Source organism: Diadema antillarum, unplaced genomic scaffold, assembly GCF_040938485.1.
Source record: "Diadema antillarum isolate AM-2024a unplaced genomic scaffold, OU_Dant_1.0 seq00000550_RagTag, whole genome shotgun sequence".
Classification (NCBI taxonomy): Eukaryota; Metazoa; Echinodermata; class Echinoidea; order Diadematoida; family Diadematidae; genus Diadema; species Diadema antillarum.
Window position 1 is genome coordinate 2,065,581 of NW_027271495.1, and position 19,454 is coordinate 2,085,034.

At 37.4% G+C, this 19,454-nt stretch overlaps 1 protein-coding gene across 1 annotated transcript in view; it reads left to right on the forward strand.

Annotated features, from left to right (window-relative positions):
• LOC139734916 (uncharacterized) overlaps positions 1 to 19,454 on the forward strand; it is a 34,917-nt gene that overhangs the window by 11,275 nt on the left and 4,188 nt on the right. The window contains exons 2-9 of the mRNA XM_071645694.1: positions 618 to 675; positions 1,506 to 1,586; positions 3,356 to 3,400; positions 14,398 to 14,475; positions 16,003 to 16,113; positions 16,766 to 17,356; positions 17,860 to 17,990; positions 19,161 to 19,368. Coding sequence (XP_071501795.1) covers positions 618 to 675; positions 1,506 to 1,586; positions 3,356 to 3,400; positions 14,398 to 14,475; positions 16,003 to 16,113; positions 16,766 to 17,356; positions 17,860 to 17,990; positions 19,161 to 19,368 — 1,303 coding nt within the window. The remainder of the gene's footprint in view (positions 1 to 617; positions 676 to 1,505; positions 1,587 to 3,355; positions 3,401 to 14,397; positions 14,476 to 16,002; positions 16,114 to 16,765; positions 17,357 to 17,859; positions 17,991 to 19,160; positions 19,369 to 19,454) is intronic.

Sequence of the window (19,454 nt, forward strand, 5' to 3'; positions counted from 1 at the left end):
GCAAAACAGTTCTTGTACAGTGGATATGAATATGCAAATTAGTGAGCTAACCATGTCATACCTTAACAGTTTTCCATTGATCATGAGCAAATAAATTACGAAAATTCATTTTTTTTTTTCTGTAATTGAAGTCAGAAACACGATGTTATTCCTGGTTGCATGAGTAACTTCAGAATAGTTATCAGTTAGATAAACCGGGATTTAAGCCTCGGACATAATTGCGTTCAAATGAAAAAGTGGAAATTTAATAATTTTATGTACAAACCATATGGAAAATTGTGAGAGAATGACATGCTCACTTGGCCATTTGCATATTCATATTGACTGTTCAAGAACTGTCCCCCCCCCCAAAAAAAAAAAAAAAATAGCGAAAAAAATATCTTCCTTATTTTTCATCCAATTTCGATCAAAATTATACCGTTGAAGTCGTAACATTTTACTCTTTCAAATCAGAATAGCTTATATTTCGACCGGATTTCCCCTTTAATTTGTGAATTCTCCAACTTATTTCTTCCGAACACTCTCCTTCCCTCCCTTTTCACCTGCTTGTGCTCCATGTCTCTCTGTATGTTTGTAGATTTTCTATCCTAACATACTTTTCTTCAACTTCTATACAGGCACATCATCCAGTGAAACTAATTTGCCTGTTGTTTTACATCTCCTTGACAAGTGCCGGTGAGAGTTTTGACATAATAACTTCACTTATAGAAGTAACATATAGACCAAAGGCTGAATGACAGTAGACCTTTTGTTTTTACTTGAAAGCAGTTTCAAGAGAAAGGTATCACCAATCTCATATCTCCACTTAACCCTTTAATGTTTACATCTGATTACGATTCTCATGATATTTTAAGTATCAAAATTTCATTATGTTTATGGTTGCGTTTGAATTGATCCTATCACTTTTTTTAAGGTTTATACATACAAGTCCATCTTTGATTTTATGACATTTACGCGATTTGTCAAAAAATTGTAATCTTCGGTAAGAACAACATTTCCTTCAGCATTTGCGTATAATGCTAAGTATAGTTTGACGAAATTTGGACTGATATCGATCCTAGGTGAACACTGTACAAAAACTCAGCAGTTAACTCTGTGTTGTAAATTTAAATGGAATTAAAAACAAAATGATGAATATGATTACTTTGATTTACTCTCGTGCACTCTTTCATGATGGGTATGGCGTTTTGTCTGAAACCACACTGAAATTACCCATAAGTTCTTGAAAATTTTTTCCAAAAGCATAAGAGTAATAATGCCCTTATAAAATAGATGTTGCAGCGAAATAATAAACACACATTCGAGGTTAAAAGTTCAACCTAAAAAGCAAGAGCACCTAAACTGAAATAGAAAGTGCTTGATTTGAGTTCGTAAATTGTAGAATTTTGTCATGGAAAATGACACAATGTTTCAGAAGCATTATTCTATATCAATTTTGATCTAGAGAGGAAGAAAACAAAATCACATCAAAACACACTCGTAACCGTTTTTCTTCCCTTGTCCAGAGTCTGTCTGCTTCCAGAGAGATACCATGGAAACGACATGCAGCTGTACGCGTCCCCCACCAACTGTTCCGGATCTACCCGGTATACCAGCAATCTATAGTTATATCTATATCCATGTCTACAGCTGTATACCTTTATCCATATCTATATACCTTTATCCATATCGGTGTGTTTGGGCCCGGTTTTTGGCTGTTTAATACTTAACCTCGTTTCTCCATGTACAATATGGAATGGATAAAAAGTATACGAGGAAAAAAGTGGAAGACACAATTCAATTGTCATATTTCATGACAACGTATTTGTAACTCCAAGGTTCCACAATTACATTTTTCTCAATTTACTCTGTTTTGATTATGAAACCTTATTCTCTGTTACCAAAGAAAGCGAAATGTTTATGTTCTTTTCGAAAAACTGAAATAAAAAATGAAATACTCTATATAAGTAACCTATCAAAACATAAGTGAAAATCTACGATGTTGTAAAATATCATCACGTATTATAAAAAGAGATACAATAGGAGATGGTAATCATTATAAGCTGAGCTTGACTTGGATGGGGCCTCATTTTATATACATATCTCTACAGCTCTAGACGGTTGCTAATATTGTACCATACACGCAATATGAATAAGTTAATTGTCCGAAAAGTGGTTTTATTTGCGTTGGCCTGGAAGCCTCAGCGACAGATGTTTGATTATTGATTTTTTTTTTTAAAGCCAGGATTTTCTTCATACTTTAAAGAAAGATATATATACATATATATATATATATATTTCTTGCTCTTTAAACTTTTTGTTACTGGGAAAATAGTCTTTTTTTAAAGATACACCCTTATGTCAACTAAACCTGACAAGTGCCGCATTAATAGTAATATTACAAAAGATACAAAAATGGGAGGCGGGGATCAAATTCATCCCCTAAATATCAAAATAACTTCAGATCACATTATGTAAGAGACAGAACCTAAAGCACACCACCTGAGAGTGGCCGGTTATATTATAGTATTGGTGGAGATGAGGATTGGGCTTTAACTTTTTGTGAGATACCAAGAAACTATACTCATTACATAGTACTGAGCATACCATTTTAAGAGGAATTTAAAGTTTATTTGATGAGAATTGGTTTGGGAATGGCTTAGACATCAGCTAAGTAAAACAAAGCGATCGTAATAAAAGGTGGGTCTCACCTTTTATTAGGATTGCTAAATTTAGGATATGTCAGCCATTTTAAAACCAATTTTCATCAAATAAACGTTGACTTCCTCTTGGTACAACATGCTCTTTCATATTTCTTGAGGGATTTCTCATTATCTCACCAAAAATATTAGAAACCTGAAGTTTGGTCCTCTCAACCAAAACTATACGATCCCTTTAATGAATGCAGAGGTGGTATGATTGCGTCAATTTGTTACATTCTCATGGTTTATTTTGTTCATTTTACTCATTTTGTTTTGGACAAGATCTACAATAAATCTGTCAAGTTACACAGACATACATTAACAAAGCACTTGACCCCCGGTTGGCCAATTTTAGAACTTTTGTATGTTACTCATTAATCCCATATTGAATTTTTTGCAGGCAAAAAAACCCCAACTACAACAAAGCACTCAGTTGTGTTTTTGTAATATAAAGACGGATCGAAGTATCATGTTTAAATGTGTTCCTGTTGGTGCAAATGTTTTGCTACGGCATTTCCTTCTGGTACTTAGAAACTAATCATGCTAATGGTTGATTATCATAATTTCAGTACAACTCACAAATTGATAGGAGTGAAATAAGAATAGAAATGTGACATGCTTACCTAAACACTTATCATACTTTAAAATATCACACTTATCACTTTGGCATACAGGTTGTATACAAACGACCACAACGCAACAGACCACGACACCAACAGGTTTGTATGATATCCTATGGTGTGTGTGTGTGTGTGTGTGTGTGCGTGTGTTTGTGTGTGTATGTGTTTGAATGTTTACATGCTTTTCTGTCTGTGTGCATTATTCCTTTTGATAAGACAATCTCTTTACATTTGAGAAATAATTATTACCAACTTGATTTTGAATGGTATAACTGGTCAAATTGACGTGGTGTAGATTTTTATTTGAATTTACCAATCAAAACTTCCTAAACTGTTCTAGAAATATAATACATGTATACTGTAATACTTATAACTCTTTATCTGCTCTTCAAAGTCTATTTATTACTATTATCATAATTTTTTCGTTTCTATATATGTTGAATTGTTTTAGGCTTGCCTGATACAAGCTGTGCTATTTTGTGTTACGTCTCCTTTAATGTGCATAAATTGTCAATGTATATAAGTTTTTATTGTACTGAATTGTCATTGACGGAGGTGAATGTTACTTTGAATATGAATTTGAACTTGAATAGCAAATTGAATGTAGAATGCGAAATTCGACTACCTGTATGGATATGTAGATTAAAACAATTTTCAAACCCCTTCGTTCGTAGGCCTACTACACCCCAAAGTCCACGTGCAACAACGTTTGTATACCTTTTGAGCGAGTGTATTTTCACTCTGTGTTTACGTGCACTCGCTAAGTATTTAATGGGGATTTTGTGTTTATGTGTAGACTTAGAGTCGCGTTGAGCTTATCCATTGTCTGATACGATGTATCTATATCTGTCTATGCCTATACCATGAATTGTATATATATATATATATATATATATATATATATATATATAGAGAGAGAGAGAGAGAGAGAGAGAGAGAGAGAGAGTTGCTGGAATATTTACTTGAAATTGACAATTTGACCTTACGCTGAATGTACCAATTATGCCGTAGGAGGGGCTAAAGGCCCAATTAAGTACGAACATACTTACTGCGACAGCTCAAGCTGTATTCCCGGCTTTTTCACGAGTTACTGTTTCATTCCATCAGATATAATAATGCTAATATGAACATGAAGCAAACAGCTACAGCCTGTGAGAGAACGAGAAAAAATATGAGAGAAACTTAGATGATTAACGAAAAATGTAGCGTATTGAAGCATGAACGTGCATTATCAACCAAGGCACAATATTAATAGTAAACACGGAACTATTAACGAACGTCGAGTACAAAGTTATTGCACGCGACATAGTTATGCGCAGTAGCGGGTATTCACACTATCGGGGAGATGGAAAGAATATGTTTTTAATCTCTCTGGTTGTGCAACAATGGACCAGCAATATTACCGGAACGCATGCATGTGATCGAATTCTTCTTGAGCGTAATAACAGCACATGCAGAAACTATTTCAAATCCGACACGAAAAGTCTCTGATGACCGCCGAACTGTCGTACAGAGCGAATCGCTCGAGCATCGCAAATCGGAAATAATACCACCCACGCAATTAACCCATTTTGTGCCAGGGACTTTGGACTATGTGTACAATACTATGGCGTTTTCTGTGTCAATTAGCACTCAAAGCATGCAATGGGTTAAGAGTGACTTGTACTAGCGAACAGGATATCAAAGTTTTCCAAAACGTGGCTTTACAAAACCCATTCAATGAAAACATGACCACGTTTCATATTCTCTCTCTTCTAGTTGTTCAATCGTTGTTGTTTTTTTGATGACCACAAGCGATATAAACTAAGTGAAACAAAGTGATGTTCTGAACTACATGGGTTTGAAGGGGACTGCTATACGAATGTTCACTTCTCTTCATAAGAGATGAGACTGAACGTCTGTATCTCAATTTGAAAGTTCTTTTTTCTTTTTCTTTTTTTGGTACGTGAGACATTGCTCGGAATCAGTTTTACCCCTTGACAGAATACTGTCATGACCTGCTCGTTGTGATTGAATCTATCAGTCTCTTGTTAACGGCCCCATTCTTTCATCAAACATTCTACTACGATGTAGAAAGAAATTAAAGATATCACTACCAAAAGCATTGATGAAATTAAAACTACAAATTTCTGCCAGCAACGACGACTATGGGTGAAATAACCCCTGCAGGAAGCGCTTCGCTTACGTCGTTATCCACGACTACCATGACTACGGCTGCTGAGATGTCTCCAACATACAATTTTGCAACCACAGGTGAGTTAAAAAAAGTCATGCACATGGATGAATCCCTTATTCGAGATCCGTATTTATTAGGTCACTCGGAAATTAAACCGTATCAGTTAGTTCTTACTTGGACGTAACCCATATTAAAATTACAGACCATTCTTTATGTACCTGATAATGGTCAGTGTAAGGTATACGTAGGCACGGACTTCCTGGCAAATTTGTCGGTCTATGAATTTCCTTCTCTCTCTCTCTCTCTCTCTCTCTCTCTCTTGAGGAAACATAAATCAATCTTGGTACAAAAGTTGAATAACGTGCCATAACTTTTACAGGAAAATTTTATAGTGGGAAAGTATATTCTAATGGCACGGACTTCCTGGCAAATTTGTCGGTCTATGAATTATGCAATAATGGTGATACTGACAAGAATAAGACACGAGTGGAGAGGGGAAAAAAAATCAGTTTTAGTGACGATCGCAAGTTAACAGTCATGATCTATTGAGTCAGAAGAATATAGAGATGTTAAAAAGTTTGAAAACTCATAAATGAACATTCAGAACATTTGCGGAGTTTATATTCATATTGAAATCATTGTATATTGTAGGCCTTTACTGTACTGTCAAAGACTGGCCACTCACTGAGCAGACATCTCAGCCATTGAATGAACCTTGTAGCTTTCCCTTGTATTAGACACAATACACAGGTAGGTATACAAGGATAAGAAACACATGGGCCAATAAAAGTACTAATCTGAATCAATCACTTTGATATCCGATACAGATTCTCCAAATACGCCCAGAGACGAACCGACACTGTCCTCAAATGTAACAGGTATGTATCGTATCTTTGTTTGTGTGAGAAGAACCTTCCATATAATGCAATTATAGAAATAGGAGTCAATTAAATGCTTCAATGTTTCCTAATTTTTGTTTGGTACATGCCGCATGTTTAGATATGATGTGAAGCTGCTTAGAAGTTGAATGAAAATAAAGTCTTTGTAATCTTGGAGGTGCTTTTATCATAATTATCAGTTATTAGAGTGCAAAATGTGTCATTATCCCACTGATGCTTTGATCAACGCAAGATTCAGATACTGTGTGGAACGATGTTTGCAGTCCGTAACTGCAATGGCGAAGGGAGCGGGGAGCTAACAGTCCCAAAGAGAGCAGGGTGCACTAGAAAAAAAAAAGACTTTTTTAATGTTTTTTTTTTTCAATTTTGATTCTTAAAAAACGCAAAAGCTCCATTGGGATGACAGTTGCATGCTTAGTTTGATCAGGATCATTACCTGAAAAACTGAAACAAACAAACAGTTGTAGGTAAGACTATTTGCTGCAATAGAAAGAAAGAAGTAATCGAAAAGACAGAACATTCGAAGAGGTCATTTGTCTTTTGATTTCCAAATATGCCACCCAAAGTGTAAGTAAAAGATGTTGAATTGTTTATTCTAAAAGCACAAAAGCCGCGTTGATTTCTTATTTCATTGTATTCAATTTCCGACGAAAGTAGAGTTGTGTATAAACAAAGTAAAGTACAATGTGACTTTTGTGATGAATTACATACCAAAATGCCTTAGACTACATAAAAGTACATTTATAAAGGTAAAAGTAAGAGAAACTACAAAAGAAATGATAGGCAGAGCAATAGAGAGATAAATATATAGGTAGATTTTCTTTCTTTTCACTTGGCAGCCTCTGTCTGTTTTAAGACGGGAGTATCGGCATGCAAATGTTCGTCACCCCCACCACGAGTTCCTCCACCACTGTGTATGTCAACAAAAATAACCCATAATTACATTTATGCCTTTATCTTTGTATGCTTATCAATAAATGTATGTAGTATTTTAAATATAATTATATATATATACATATATATATATATATATATTATGTAATAATTGCATATATGTGAAATATATATATGTAATGTAATTATATATGTGAAAATAACACATAATTACATTTATGTCTTTATCTTCGTATGCCTATTAATGAATGTATGTAAGTATGTTTTTTCCGTATTTATCATAATCATATACATATAATACGATTATGTTGGATATATAGTTTTATATAATTATCAGCAAGGGATCGAGAGTACAATATTGGTAGTAAGGAAATGGGAAAATCCTCCTCTTTCCATTGGTACCTAATCATCCTGTCAAATGTCACTCATAACTATAAGCACATGAACATGACAACATTGACAAATTGCCCTTTTTCCAAGTTTGAGTGTCACATGAAGTAACAAGGAATGAAATTCCTTTATATTCCCATATTCATGGTGTTAAATTGGACACAAAAATGAACACGATGAAGGTGGACAGCATTTTTTTTTTTAGGATTCTAAGATATTGAAGATGGCTAAAAATGGAAATTCCCATATTTTTCCTTTGCAACAAATTTTCAAAAACGAAATGATGGTCTTACCCTATTTTGGGGTGCTGCATTCAAATCTCAATGAAGCAACTCTTCTATTCCTGATGTTTTTGAGACATCCAAAATGGCTGCAAAAATCGTAAATTTTGAAAGAGGTATTTCCTTATAAAATGTAAATGAATTGAAAATAAATTGATGGTGTTACCCTATTTCGAGGATGCTGAATTTGCATCTGAAGTCTTGCATCATTTAGGTTTTGGAGACATTCAAGATGGCTGCAAAGATGAATATCAGAAATATTGAAAATCTAAAAAATCTCAAGGATTTAAGAGTTGCACCTTCGAAATAGGGTAGAATCATCATTTTCGTAATGATTTATTTACCAGGTATAAGGAAATGCTTCAATCAGAATTTCAAAACACTTTAACATATCCAATGCAGATACTACAAATATGACCACAGACAAATCAACAGTGACATCAGATGTAACAGGTTTGTATCATATCCTTTTGTCCGAGAAGAACATTTTATTTGATTCAATTAAAGAGATAATAAGCAAGCTAGATGTTTAAATGTTACCTGAACAATTATTTCAATGTTTTTTGCATGTTTCATGTTTGAATATAACATTGCCCAGAAGGGGAATGCAAAGACAGTCTTTCTCACATCGCTTGTGTTCTTACTTTATAATAAAAGATCAAAGTGTAGAATATGCCTTTGTGCAATTGTGTTTTTTTTATCATTACAACATTCAAACTCCGTGTGCAACGATTGATGCAGGCCCGTTTGGGGGATTGAACTACCAGCCCCGCTGGAGAGCAGGATCCGGTCGAATGAAATTAATACTTTAAAAAGAAATAGAAATCACGCAAAAATGAAATAATCTTGTTTTATTGCTTTCTTGCAACTTGATGAATGAACAACGTATCGTCCACATATAAATTCAAATATCTCACCCGACGTGCACCGGATCGTTGAATCATTAGTTTTAAAAATGTAAGAGCTTCAGTAAAGAGAGGGAGGGAATTTTCCTGGTGCTTTGAAGTTTTACCTCTGCATTCCATTATCAAGTGATGTAACCAAATTCAGAAATTGCCAGTTGTTATAATAATTAACAAAATCAATATTTTAAGGACATTCGAAAGAAAACATATGGAATAAAGAAATATACTAATTTCATACTGAATTTCCTATTCTACCTTATTTTCAAATTGTGTGTATTTGTCATGGATTGCAAAAGAAGGTACGTGTTTGTTACTGCCAAAAATTTGATGGAATTTAAATTTAAATCTCCCAGCAGAAACAACTGCGCTCGACACAACACCAGAAAGTACTACTTCTCTCACATCAGTATCTCCGACGACAGCCGCTGAGATATCATCTACTTTGTATTATCTAACCTCAGGTGAGTTGGAATCAATCACATCAAATCATATAAATAAATCTTGTTTAAACACCTTATCAATTGTACCATTGTTACCCCTTCAAATTAACTTCTGACTTGCACGTAACCCACATGAATATCACTGGCGCTTCTTTCTTAAGTGGTTCATCAAAAGTAAGCGCTGTCACCCATCTATTGCATATTCTATATAGAAACGTGAGCATTAAGGGTCAAGGGTCAGCCTGCGTCTCCTTCTGATCTCAACATTACTGAAAGAATTGTGGTGACATCAAGGAAGATTGCATAATGAATTAAATTGTAAGTCACTGCTTACTCATCCAAAAATCGTGTTTTTGCACTGTGTTTTCAAATTTTGATTAAACAAACAAATCATTCTTGGCGTTAACGAGTATAATCCTATTTTAATGTCGTTTTTCCATATTGGTGAATCTCTATACTATCCCATGGAATAGGATATTTCAACTTATTTCATCTGTGTTTTATTTCTTTTTCCCAACAGATCAATGTTTATTTGAAACCCAAGCAATCTTTGAGATGCCAATACAACAAATGCCATGAAAATGTGGGGAAATATATAAATGTAACATTTGCCTGCCAAATTTGAGTCAAAGTGATCTGTACTGACTGTGTGTTAACACTAAAACTACAGGAGGTGTACCTACCACACGTACAACTTTTACACGTGCACATGCGACAGTTACTCAAGAAGCGACTTCGAAAACTGCTGAATTTTCAACAGCAGAAGCCACTTCAACTGGAGATCGTGCAACATCGGAGGAACCAAGAATTCATGAACTTTCGACCGAATACACTACGACAGAGAAAGAGTACACCACAGCAGAGCCAGAATACACCTCAACAGATCCAAAACACGCCACAACAGAGCAGGAATACGCCACAACACAACAAGAATACACTACAACAGAGCAAGAATACATCTCAACAGAGCAAGAATACACCACAACAGAGCAAGAATACATCACAACAGAGCAAGAATACACCACAACAGAGCAAGAATACACCACAACAGAGCAAGAATACACCACAGCAGAGCCAGATTACACCCCAACAGAGCAGGAATACACCACAACAAGACAAGAGCACACCTCAACAGAGCTCGAACACACCACAACAGAGCAAGCACACAGCACAACTGAGCCATATTACACCACAACAGAGCAGGAATACATCACAACACAACAAGAACACACCTCAAGGGAGCAAGAACACACCACAACAGAGCAGGAATACACCACAGCACAACAAGAACGCACCTCAACAGAGCAAGAACACACCTCAACAGAGCAAGGACACACCACAACAGAGCCAGAATACACCACAACAGACAAGGAATACACCGAAACAGAAAAGGAATACACCACATCAGAGAAGGAATACACCACAACAGAGCCAGAATACACAACAGAGCCAGAATACACCTCAATAGATCCAAAACACACCACAACAGAGCAGGAATACACTACAACACAGCAAGAATACACTACAACAGAGCAAGAACACACAACAACAGAGCAAGAATACATCACAACAGAGCCAGAATACACCACAACAGCGCAAGAATACACCACAACAGAGCAAGCATACACCACAACTGAGCCATATTACACGACAACAGAGCAGGAATACACCACAACACAACAACAACACACCTCAACAGAGCAAGAACACACCACAACAATGCCAGAATACACCACAACAGAACAAGAATACATTACAATAGAGCAAGAATACACCACAACAGAGCAGGAATACACCACAACACAAGAAGAACACACCTCAACAGAGCAAGAACACACCACAACAGAGCAGGAATACACCACAACACAACAAGAACACACCTCAACAGAGCAAGAACACACCTCAACAGAGCAAGAACACACCACAACAATGCCAGAATACACCACAACAGAACAAGAATACATTACAACAGAGCAAGAATACACCACAACAGAGCAGGAATATACCACAACACAACAGGAACACACCTCAACAGAGCAAGGACACACAACAGGGCCGGAATACACCACAACAGACAAGGAATACACCGCAACAGAAAAGGCATACACCACATCAGAGAAGGAATACACCACAACAGAGCCGGAATACACAACAGAGCAAGAATACACCTCAATAGATCCAAAACACACCACAACAGAGCAGGAATACACGACAACACAACAAGAATACACTACAACAGAGCAAGAATACATCACAACAGAGCCAGAATACACCAGAACAGAGCAAGAATACACCACAACAGAGCAAGCATACACCACAACTGAGCCAGATTACACCACAACAGAGCAGGAATACACCACAACACAACAACAACACACCTCAACAGAGCAAGAACACACCACAACAATGCCAGAATACACCACAACAGAACAAGAATACATTACAACAGAGCAAGAATACACCACAACAGAGCAGGAATACACCACAACAGAGCAGGAATACACCACAACACAACAAGAACACACCTCAAGGGAGCAAGAACACACCACAACAGAGCAGGAATACACCACAACACAACAAGAACACATCTCAACAGAGCAAGAACACACCTCAACAGAGCAAGAACACACCACAACGATGCCAGAATACACCACAACGGAACAAGAATACATTACAACAGAGCAAGAATACACCACAACAGAGCCAGAATACACCACAACAGAGCAGGAATACACCTCAACAGAGCCAGAATACACCTCAACAGAGCAAGAACACACCACAACAGAGCAGGAATACACCACAACACAACAAGAACACACAACAACAGAGCAAGAACACACCACAACAGAGCAGGAATACACCACAACACAACAAGAACACACCTCAACAGAGCAAGGACACACCACAACAGAGCCAGAATACACCACAACAGACAAGGAATACACCGCAACAGAAAAGGAATACACCACATCAGAGAAGGAATACACCACACCAGAATACACCTCAACAGAGCAGGAATACACCACAACACAACAAGAACACACCTCAACAGAGCAAAAACACACCTCAACAGAGCAAGAAGACAGCACAACAATGCCATCAGAATACACCACAACAGAACAAGAATACATTACAACAGAGCCAGAATACACCACAACAGAGCCAGAATACACCACAACAGAGCAGGAATACACCACAACACAAGAAGAACACACCTCAGCAGAGCAAGGACACACCACAACAGAGCCAGAATATACCACAACAGAGCAGGAATACACCACAACAGAGCCACAATACACCTCAACAGAGCAAGAATACACTACAACAGAGCCAGAATACACCACAATAAAGCAAGAATACACGATAGAGCAAGAATACACCACAACAGAGCCACAATACACCACAACAGAGCAAGAATACACCACAACAGAGAAAGAATACACCACAACAAGGCCACAATATACCACAACTGAGTCACAACACATCATAACAGAGCGAAAATACACCACAACAGGGCAAAAATACACCACAACACAACAAGAATACACTACAACAGAGCAAGAATACATCACGTCAGAATCAGAATACACCACAACAGTGCAAGAATACGCCACAATACAGCCACAATACACCACAGCAGAGCAACAAGACCTCACAACACGACAAGAACATATCTCAACAGAGCAAGAATACACCACAACAGAGCCAGAACACACAACAACACAGCAAGAATACACCACAGCAGAGCAACAATACACCACAACACAACAAGAATACATATCAAGAGAGCAAGAATACATCACAACGAAGCAAGAAGACATAACATCAGAGCAAGACTACATCACGACACATCAAACAGACACCAGGACAGTGAGACAATACATCTCAACAGAGAAGGAATACACCACAAAAGAGAGCGAATACATCACAACAAAGCAACCTTTCATCTCAACAGAGCAAGAATACAAAACAACAGATCAAGAATACACAACAGAGCAAGAATACACCACAACAGAACCAGACTACACCACAACAGAGCAAGAATACATCTCAACAGAGCAGGCATACAGTACAACAGACCAAGAATACACCACAACAAAACACGAATACACCACGTTAGAGCAGACATACATTACAACACAACAGAGATACATCACAACAGAACAAGAATATAACACGACAGAACAACACAACAGAACTATAGAACAAGAATACGCAACGATGGAGCAAGAATCCGCAACAGAGCAAGAATACATCACGAAGGTGCAAGAATTCGGTACTACTGAGCAAATACCCAGTAAGACTCCTGGTATCTGGATGTTTAATGTTGACACATTAAGAAAACAGAAATGTGTTTCATGCCAGTAATTCTTCTTTGAAAACGAAAAAGGCGTCTATTAAGATATATTGACTGATTTCGTTCATTAATCATTCGTCGTGCCAAATACATGGAGTAATAGTACTTCTTCATGTTTAAAACGTAAATTCGGGTCTCTCAACCCGCATTTTGCAGATTGCATGCGATCAAGTAATGCATTCATAATCTCAATTTTAGTCTAAAATGTTCATGTATATAAAATCCTAATCCAAAGACAGTTCATCATTGATTTGACGATTGTAATCGTCATGTAATTTACTCCCAGATCTTGTAAGAAGCATATGCTGATTTATCTTTAATGTTTTATTTTTATATATTTTCTCCGCCATTGTTTATAAGAGGGAAACATGTTCTAGAAGCAAAATCTAATAAATGAAATGAATGAAATAAAATCAGATTTAGTATGATGTGACCAGCATCATTAAACCTGTAGCCACAATTCATTTGTCGTATTGTCATGATTGTGTTTGTACGTTTTACCAGACTGCATGTGTAGATATAGTGTTGTATTGATATGATTATTTGTGAGTGAACGCTCCGCTTATCATCTCCCTGAATAGGACTGACGAGAAATTTGGAGGGAAAAGTGTGGTACGTGCGTGTGTATTGGAATGATCACCTGTCAAAGTGGAAATATTACATAAAGCAAGAAAAATTTATAGATTTATAGATCATCTATAGATGTACACTGGTAGAAAGCTCCAAATCACAAATATTCAATATTTTTACACAGATGAGTCAACGACAATAGACACAACTTCGCAGTCTACAACGGACCCGACTTCGACTGTCCAAACAACAGAGGGACAAGGTATGTTTCTTGATGTCTCAATGGACCAGTAAACAAATTGAAACACATTAACACGCATACACACACACACACACACACACACACACAGAAAACAAATTAAAAAAAAATGCAGTGTCGTAAAGGGTCAAAAAAGATAAACATTAACGCCTATATGATTTCAAGTAAGAACAATAAGAAGCTGCCCGAAAAAAAAATGATCAATAAGATAAAGAGAAAGACAACAAGGCGCAAACAGTATGTCATAAAAGTGTCAACATGTAATTTGTATGGTCAAATATTACAAAAACGCAGAAGTTACAAGTCAATTCAAACCCGCATATACTACTAGGAGACCTGGGGGCATTTCACGAAGTATTTTGGTCGAATATTTTTCTGACAAACTGTTTACAAGCTGCTGAAATCCTTGCATCTGATTGGCTGATAGAAAATTTGTCCGACAACTTCGTCGGACAAAATACTTCATGAAATGCCCCCTGTTTTTCATGGTTGTACACACGTAATTTTATATACCTCCCCCCCCCCTCCTCTAATCTAAATCCTCTACTACAACGACAGGATAATTGATGCGGCTTACGGTTTATAGCTACAACAAACAAGCAACTCATGTCATAATGTGTAATGTTCAATTGCAACTGATACAGCAGGAACAGCTGAGCCACCAACGACAATAGCCGCCACGTCGAACATGCAAACAGTGGAACCCACTTTGCCTATGACTATGGGTAAAGGATTGTTGAGTGCATTCACACGTTACAAAAGTTCGAATGTTGTGAACCCGTCAGTATCTACAACAAACGTCACATTGGAGTCTAAGTTCGTCATTGCTATGATATGGTGGATATCGCTGCTCATGTGTCTACGACAAAGCAATGCCTGGCATAATTTTTGTTTTCAATGCTTATTTGTAAGTTGTGCGATGTTGTCTACAACAGACCAGATAGGAGAATTGTTGTATAGACTAAATTGTCTATATCCGTCCATTGGAGTCTACATCATTCATTGCAACGATAGGATAATGATGTTCTCATGAATGTACGACAAAGCATATTATGGCATGGCATAATATCGAATGTTTGAAGCAGCTAGGTACAACTGAGACAACAACGGCCCTGCCCATGACAGACGCCATATTCAACGTTCAAACAACAGTGATAGAGACCCTTGGTATATAGGTTCCTATATTTACGTCTGAAATGATTTTCTAGTGAATGTATATATACATGTGGTAAAAAGTCGGGACGTTGCGTCGTTATAGAGGCTCTCTCATTTACACACATACACACACATGCAATAAATACAACACGCAATTCTCATTTGGTATCGATAGCTGTTATGCTGCTGTGTCAACCAGATAAACGCAGACTTTATTGGTAAATTAGTGGCATTGACTCCAAACTCAGTGGTTAAATGTCTTTTTTTCAGTCTCATAGTGTCATTCTTATTCCATTTTTATAGACTATGTATCTCAGGTATTCACAGCTAAGTTTTTTTTTTTTAATGTCCAACCTACAATAACTAATAATACAGCAAGAACAGATGAGCCACAGGTAGCAACAACGGTATCGGTGTCTACGACAGACGCCACATCCACCAGGCAAACAACCGTGGCAGAACCCACGTCGACCGAAGTGGCATTGGGTAGGATGCTTTATTACTATGTCAGAAGACTGTGGAGTGACTGTACACATCATAAAAAACCCCACAAAACCCCACAAAACAAATCAAAATAAGCCGTAAAGTTGTACAGGTAGAAAATTTAACCATTTCACAATGATCATTAATAAACAAAACACGGACATGCTAACCACACGTACACGCATACGCACACAGACAGACAGACAGTCATGTATGTTGGAAATTTGCCAAATTCACACAGTCCAAAACACTGAATATTTCCCTCCAGAAGCAATTCGTTGATACCGCCGAACACCATTCACGAAATATCAACGATTGCTCTCTTGTAGATATCCTTCGATTTTCTCCACATGGAGGGATTTACTGAGTGCCGAAGTTCCAAGTTCCAAAGTCTTGACAAACTGTGCACATTCGAAATAGCGCCGTCTCCTACTTGGCGTAACTTTATCAAATGTCAGTCAATGTATCAAACACGAGATTAATGAAGTGCAAGTTAAAAAGAAATCAAATTCGCTGACATAACACCTTAGCTCTTCTTTTCATGTAACTTCTCAAAAATGGATAATGGCTCGTATGATTACTATTATTATTATTATTATTATTTTGCTGACATCTCTGAAATAATCTGAAATGTACCTCTGCAACAAATCCACAGAAGCAGAGACAACAAGTAAAGCAACGACAGAGGCATCAACGCAGCCAACAACACAGACATCAACACAGGCATCAACAGAGGCAACAACTGAGGCAACATCAGAACAAACAACAAAGGCAACGACTATGGTAACAGAGGAGGTAATAACAGCGGAAACGACGAAGCTAACCACAGAATCAACAACAGATAAAACAACAGCAAAAACAACACAGGCAACGACAGAAGTAACAGAAGCAACAACAGTAGAAACAACAAAGGCAACGACAGGAGTATATACAACAACAGCGGAAACAACGGAGCTAACGACAGAGGCAACGACAAAGGCAACAACAGAGACAACAACTGATGTAACAACAGCCGAAACAACAAAGGCAACGACAGAGGTAGCAGAGGCAACAACCGCGGAAACGACGGAGATAACGACAGAGGCAACAACAAAGACAACAACTGATGGAACAACAGCGGAAACAACAAAGGCAACGACAGAGGTAACAGAGGCAACAACAGAGGCAACAAGTGCAACAACAGCAGAAACAACAAAGGGGATTACAACAGATCCGACGCCAACAATAAAATCAACAGTGACTCAAGGTTTGTTAAAATGTCACTTCCAAATTTCCTCAAAGTTAAGTTTGAAACAACATTGTATTATGTATGTAGTATAAAACTTAAAAAAAGGGGGAGCTGAGAGAAAAACACGTTTTCCCCATTTGCTACAAAACTACATGTACAATGTTCCATCTGTCATTTGCTTCCTTTTGTGAAAGTACGGCTATAATATATATATATATATATATATATATATATCATACAATATTGTATAATATCATGATTATAGCATAAAACTAGTGTGATATATATTCACATGGCAATATATGGCCTACAATGTACCCACACAATGAATGTAACGAGCACAAACAACTGCAGCAACAACAGCGGAGGCACTGAATACCAACAAATCAGCCACAGACCAACAAACAGGCAGGAAAATAAACAAGCGATAAACACTCCTTGATTCTGCTCATATTGAATACGTTCTTGATAATGATTCGTATGTGCCAAACTTGAGCGCTATTTTAAATATTGATATGCAGGTGTTATACAAAATTCCTTAACAAGTGAATTCAGCGTGATAGTCGAATCTCGGAACAATGTGCAAAGGAAAAGACGAAGACGCGCTACGCTCCCCAACAACCATCCAAACGTCGTTGAACTCCAAAGACAGGTTAGACTACAATACCTTCATCATTGTTATCCGCCCTTTTACATCAATAAATTGAATTGTGCAACGAAATAACTCACTTCTGGTAGTTAGATGGCATATCAATGTGATGCTACCCCTACTGTTTTTTTAGCAGTCGAGGGAGCCGAGCCGTCATTGGCAGTAGATTTTATAGCGATGATTCCTGTAAAAGGGGAATTCCCTCAAACATTGATTAAGTCTTCTACAAATCTAAAGAGATTGGTGAGACACTGTGACTAAAGTTTAAAGGAAAATCTTCAGTTTGTAAACATTATCGACACTTTTCTGTGACATGAGACAAGGTACACATTTTTTGACATGTTACGGAGATTCACGTTGACGCAAGGATCAGTTACGGCTTCGGGAGGGGATAGGACAAGTTCAACATTGTTATCAAGTAAAATCAATTTAGGTAAATTTCTTTCTTCAGTTTTCTTAGATCATGCTTTTTTTATTACATTCAGAATTGGGTGATGGATTCTATCTGCTCAGGGTGGCACATAATGGAGTTTACCAAAATTTGGAGACATAATACTTCTGTACACATTATTTACCTATCACTGTTTCTTATTACGCACGTTAATATGATTGTTTTATGACCTAAAGACTGTCAGAGTTACTGATTTATGTTCATGACAAACAGCAATGTTCATGTGTTGATATGATAATCTTGACCAGCTGGTGTAATGTGTCAAGATATGCTTATTTCAAACTCTTTGGCTTCCATTCATATCGTAATTGTTAAGCAACTGGCCATCTTTTGGAAAATCCTAAAATTCATCAGAGCACCAAAATCTGTATGACATCATAAAAACCCGATGTATGTATGGCTTCGTTTCACAAAATATAACCATAATTTGCCGTCCTCATGGCTCTTCAGTTTTATAGGGTCAAAATTCAAATTCGTTGATATCTTTTGTGAGTGTCTCTGTATATGTTTGTGGGTGTGCGTTTTGTGTAGTATATGATTAAGGGATATATACCTGCAAACTTATATGCCGAATCTCCTCCTATTCGAACCCCGTGGAAGCTCCTACCCCATCCCCTGTCCAATCCTGCTTCTATGGTCCATGTGGACAAAGATGTAGAGTAACGTTTTATTTGACTAGTCACTCGTAATCCATGACTTTGCTTCTCTGCCTGCTTCTCTAGATCGAGAGTGCTGTGACAAACCTCACGGAAGTTGTGTCGGCCAACTCCACCGTGCAGTCAGCTGAGACATCAGATGACAACTCCACAATTCGGACAACTCTGCGCCTTACTGTACAACACGATGCATCAGTCGTTTCAGCAGATTTGAGCAACCGCCTCAACACCGCCATTACCTCAATCGACGGTGTCACTTCTGTTAGCGTCACAGGTTAGACACTAGCTTGCCATCTTTTGACACTTCGAAAGGTTTGCTTCGTCTCGTACTATTGGTGGAATCCAATAGGGGAACGGACG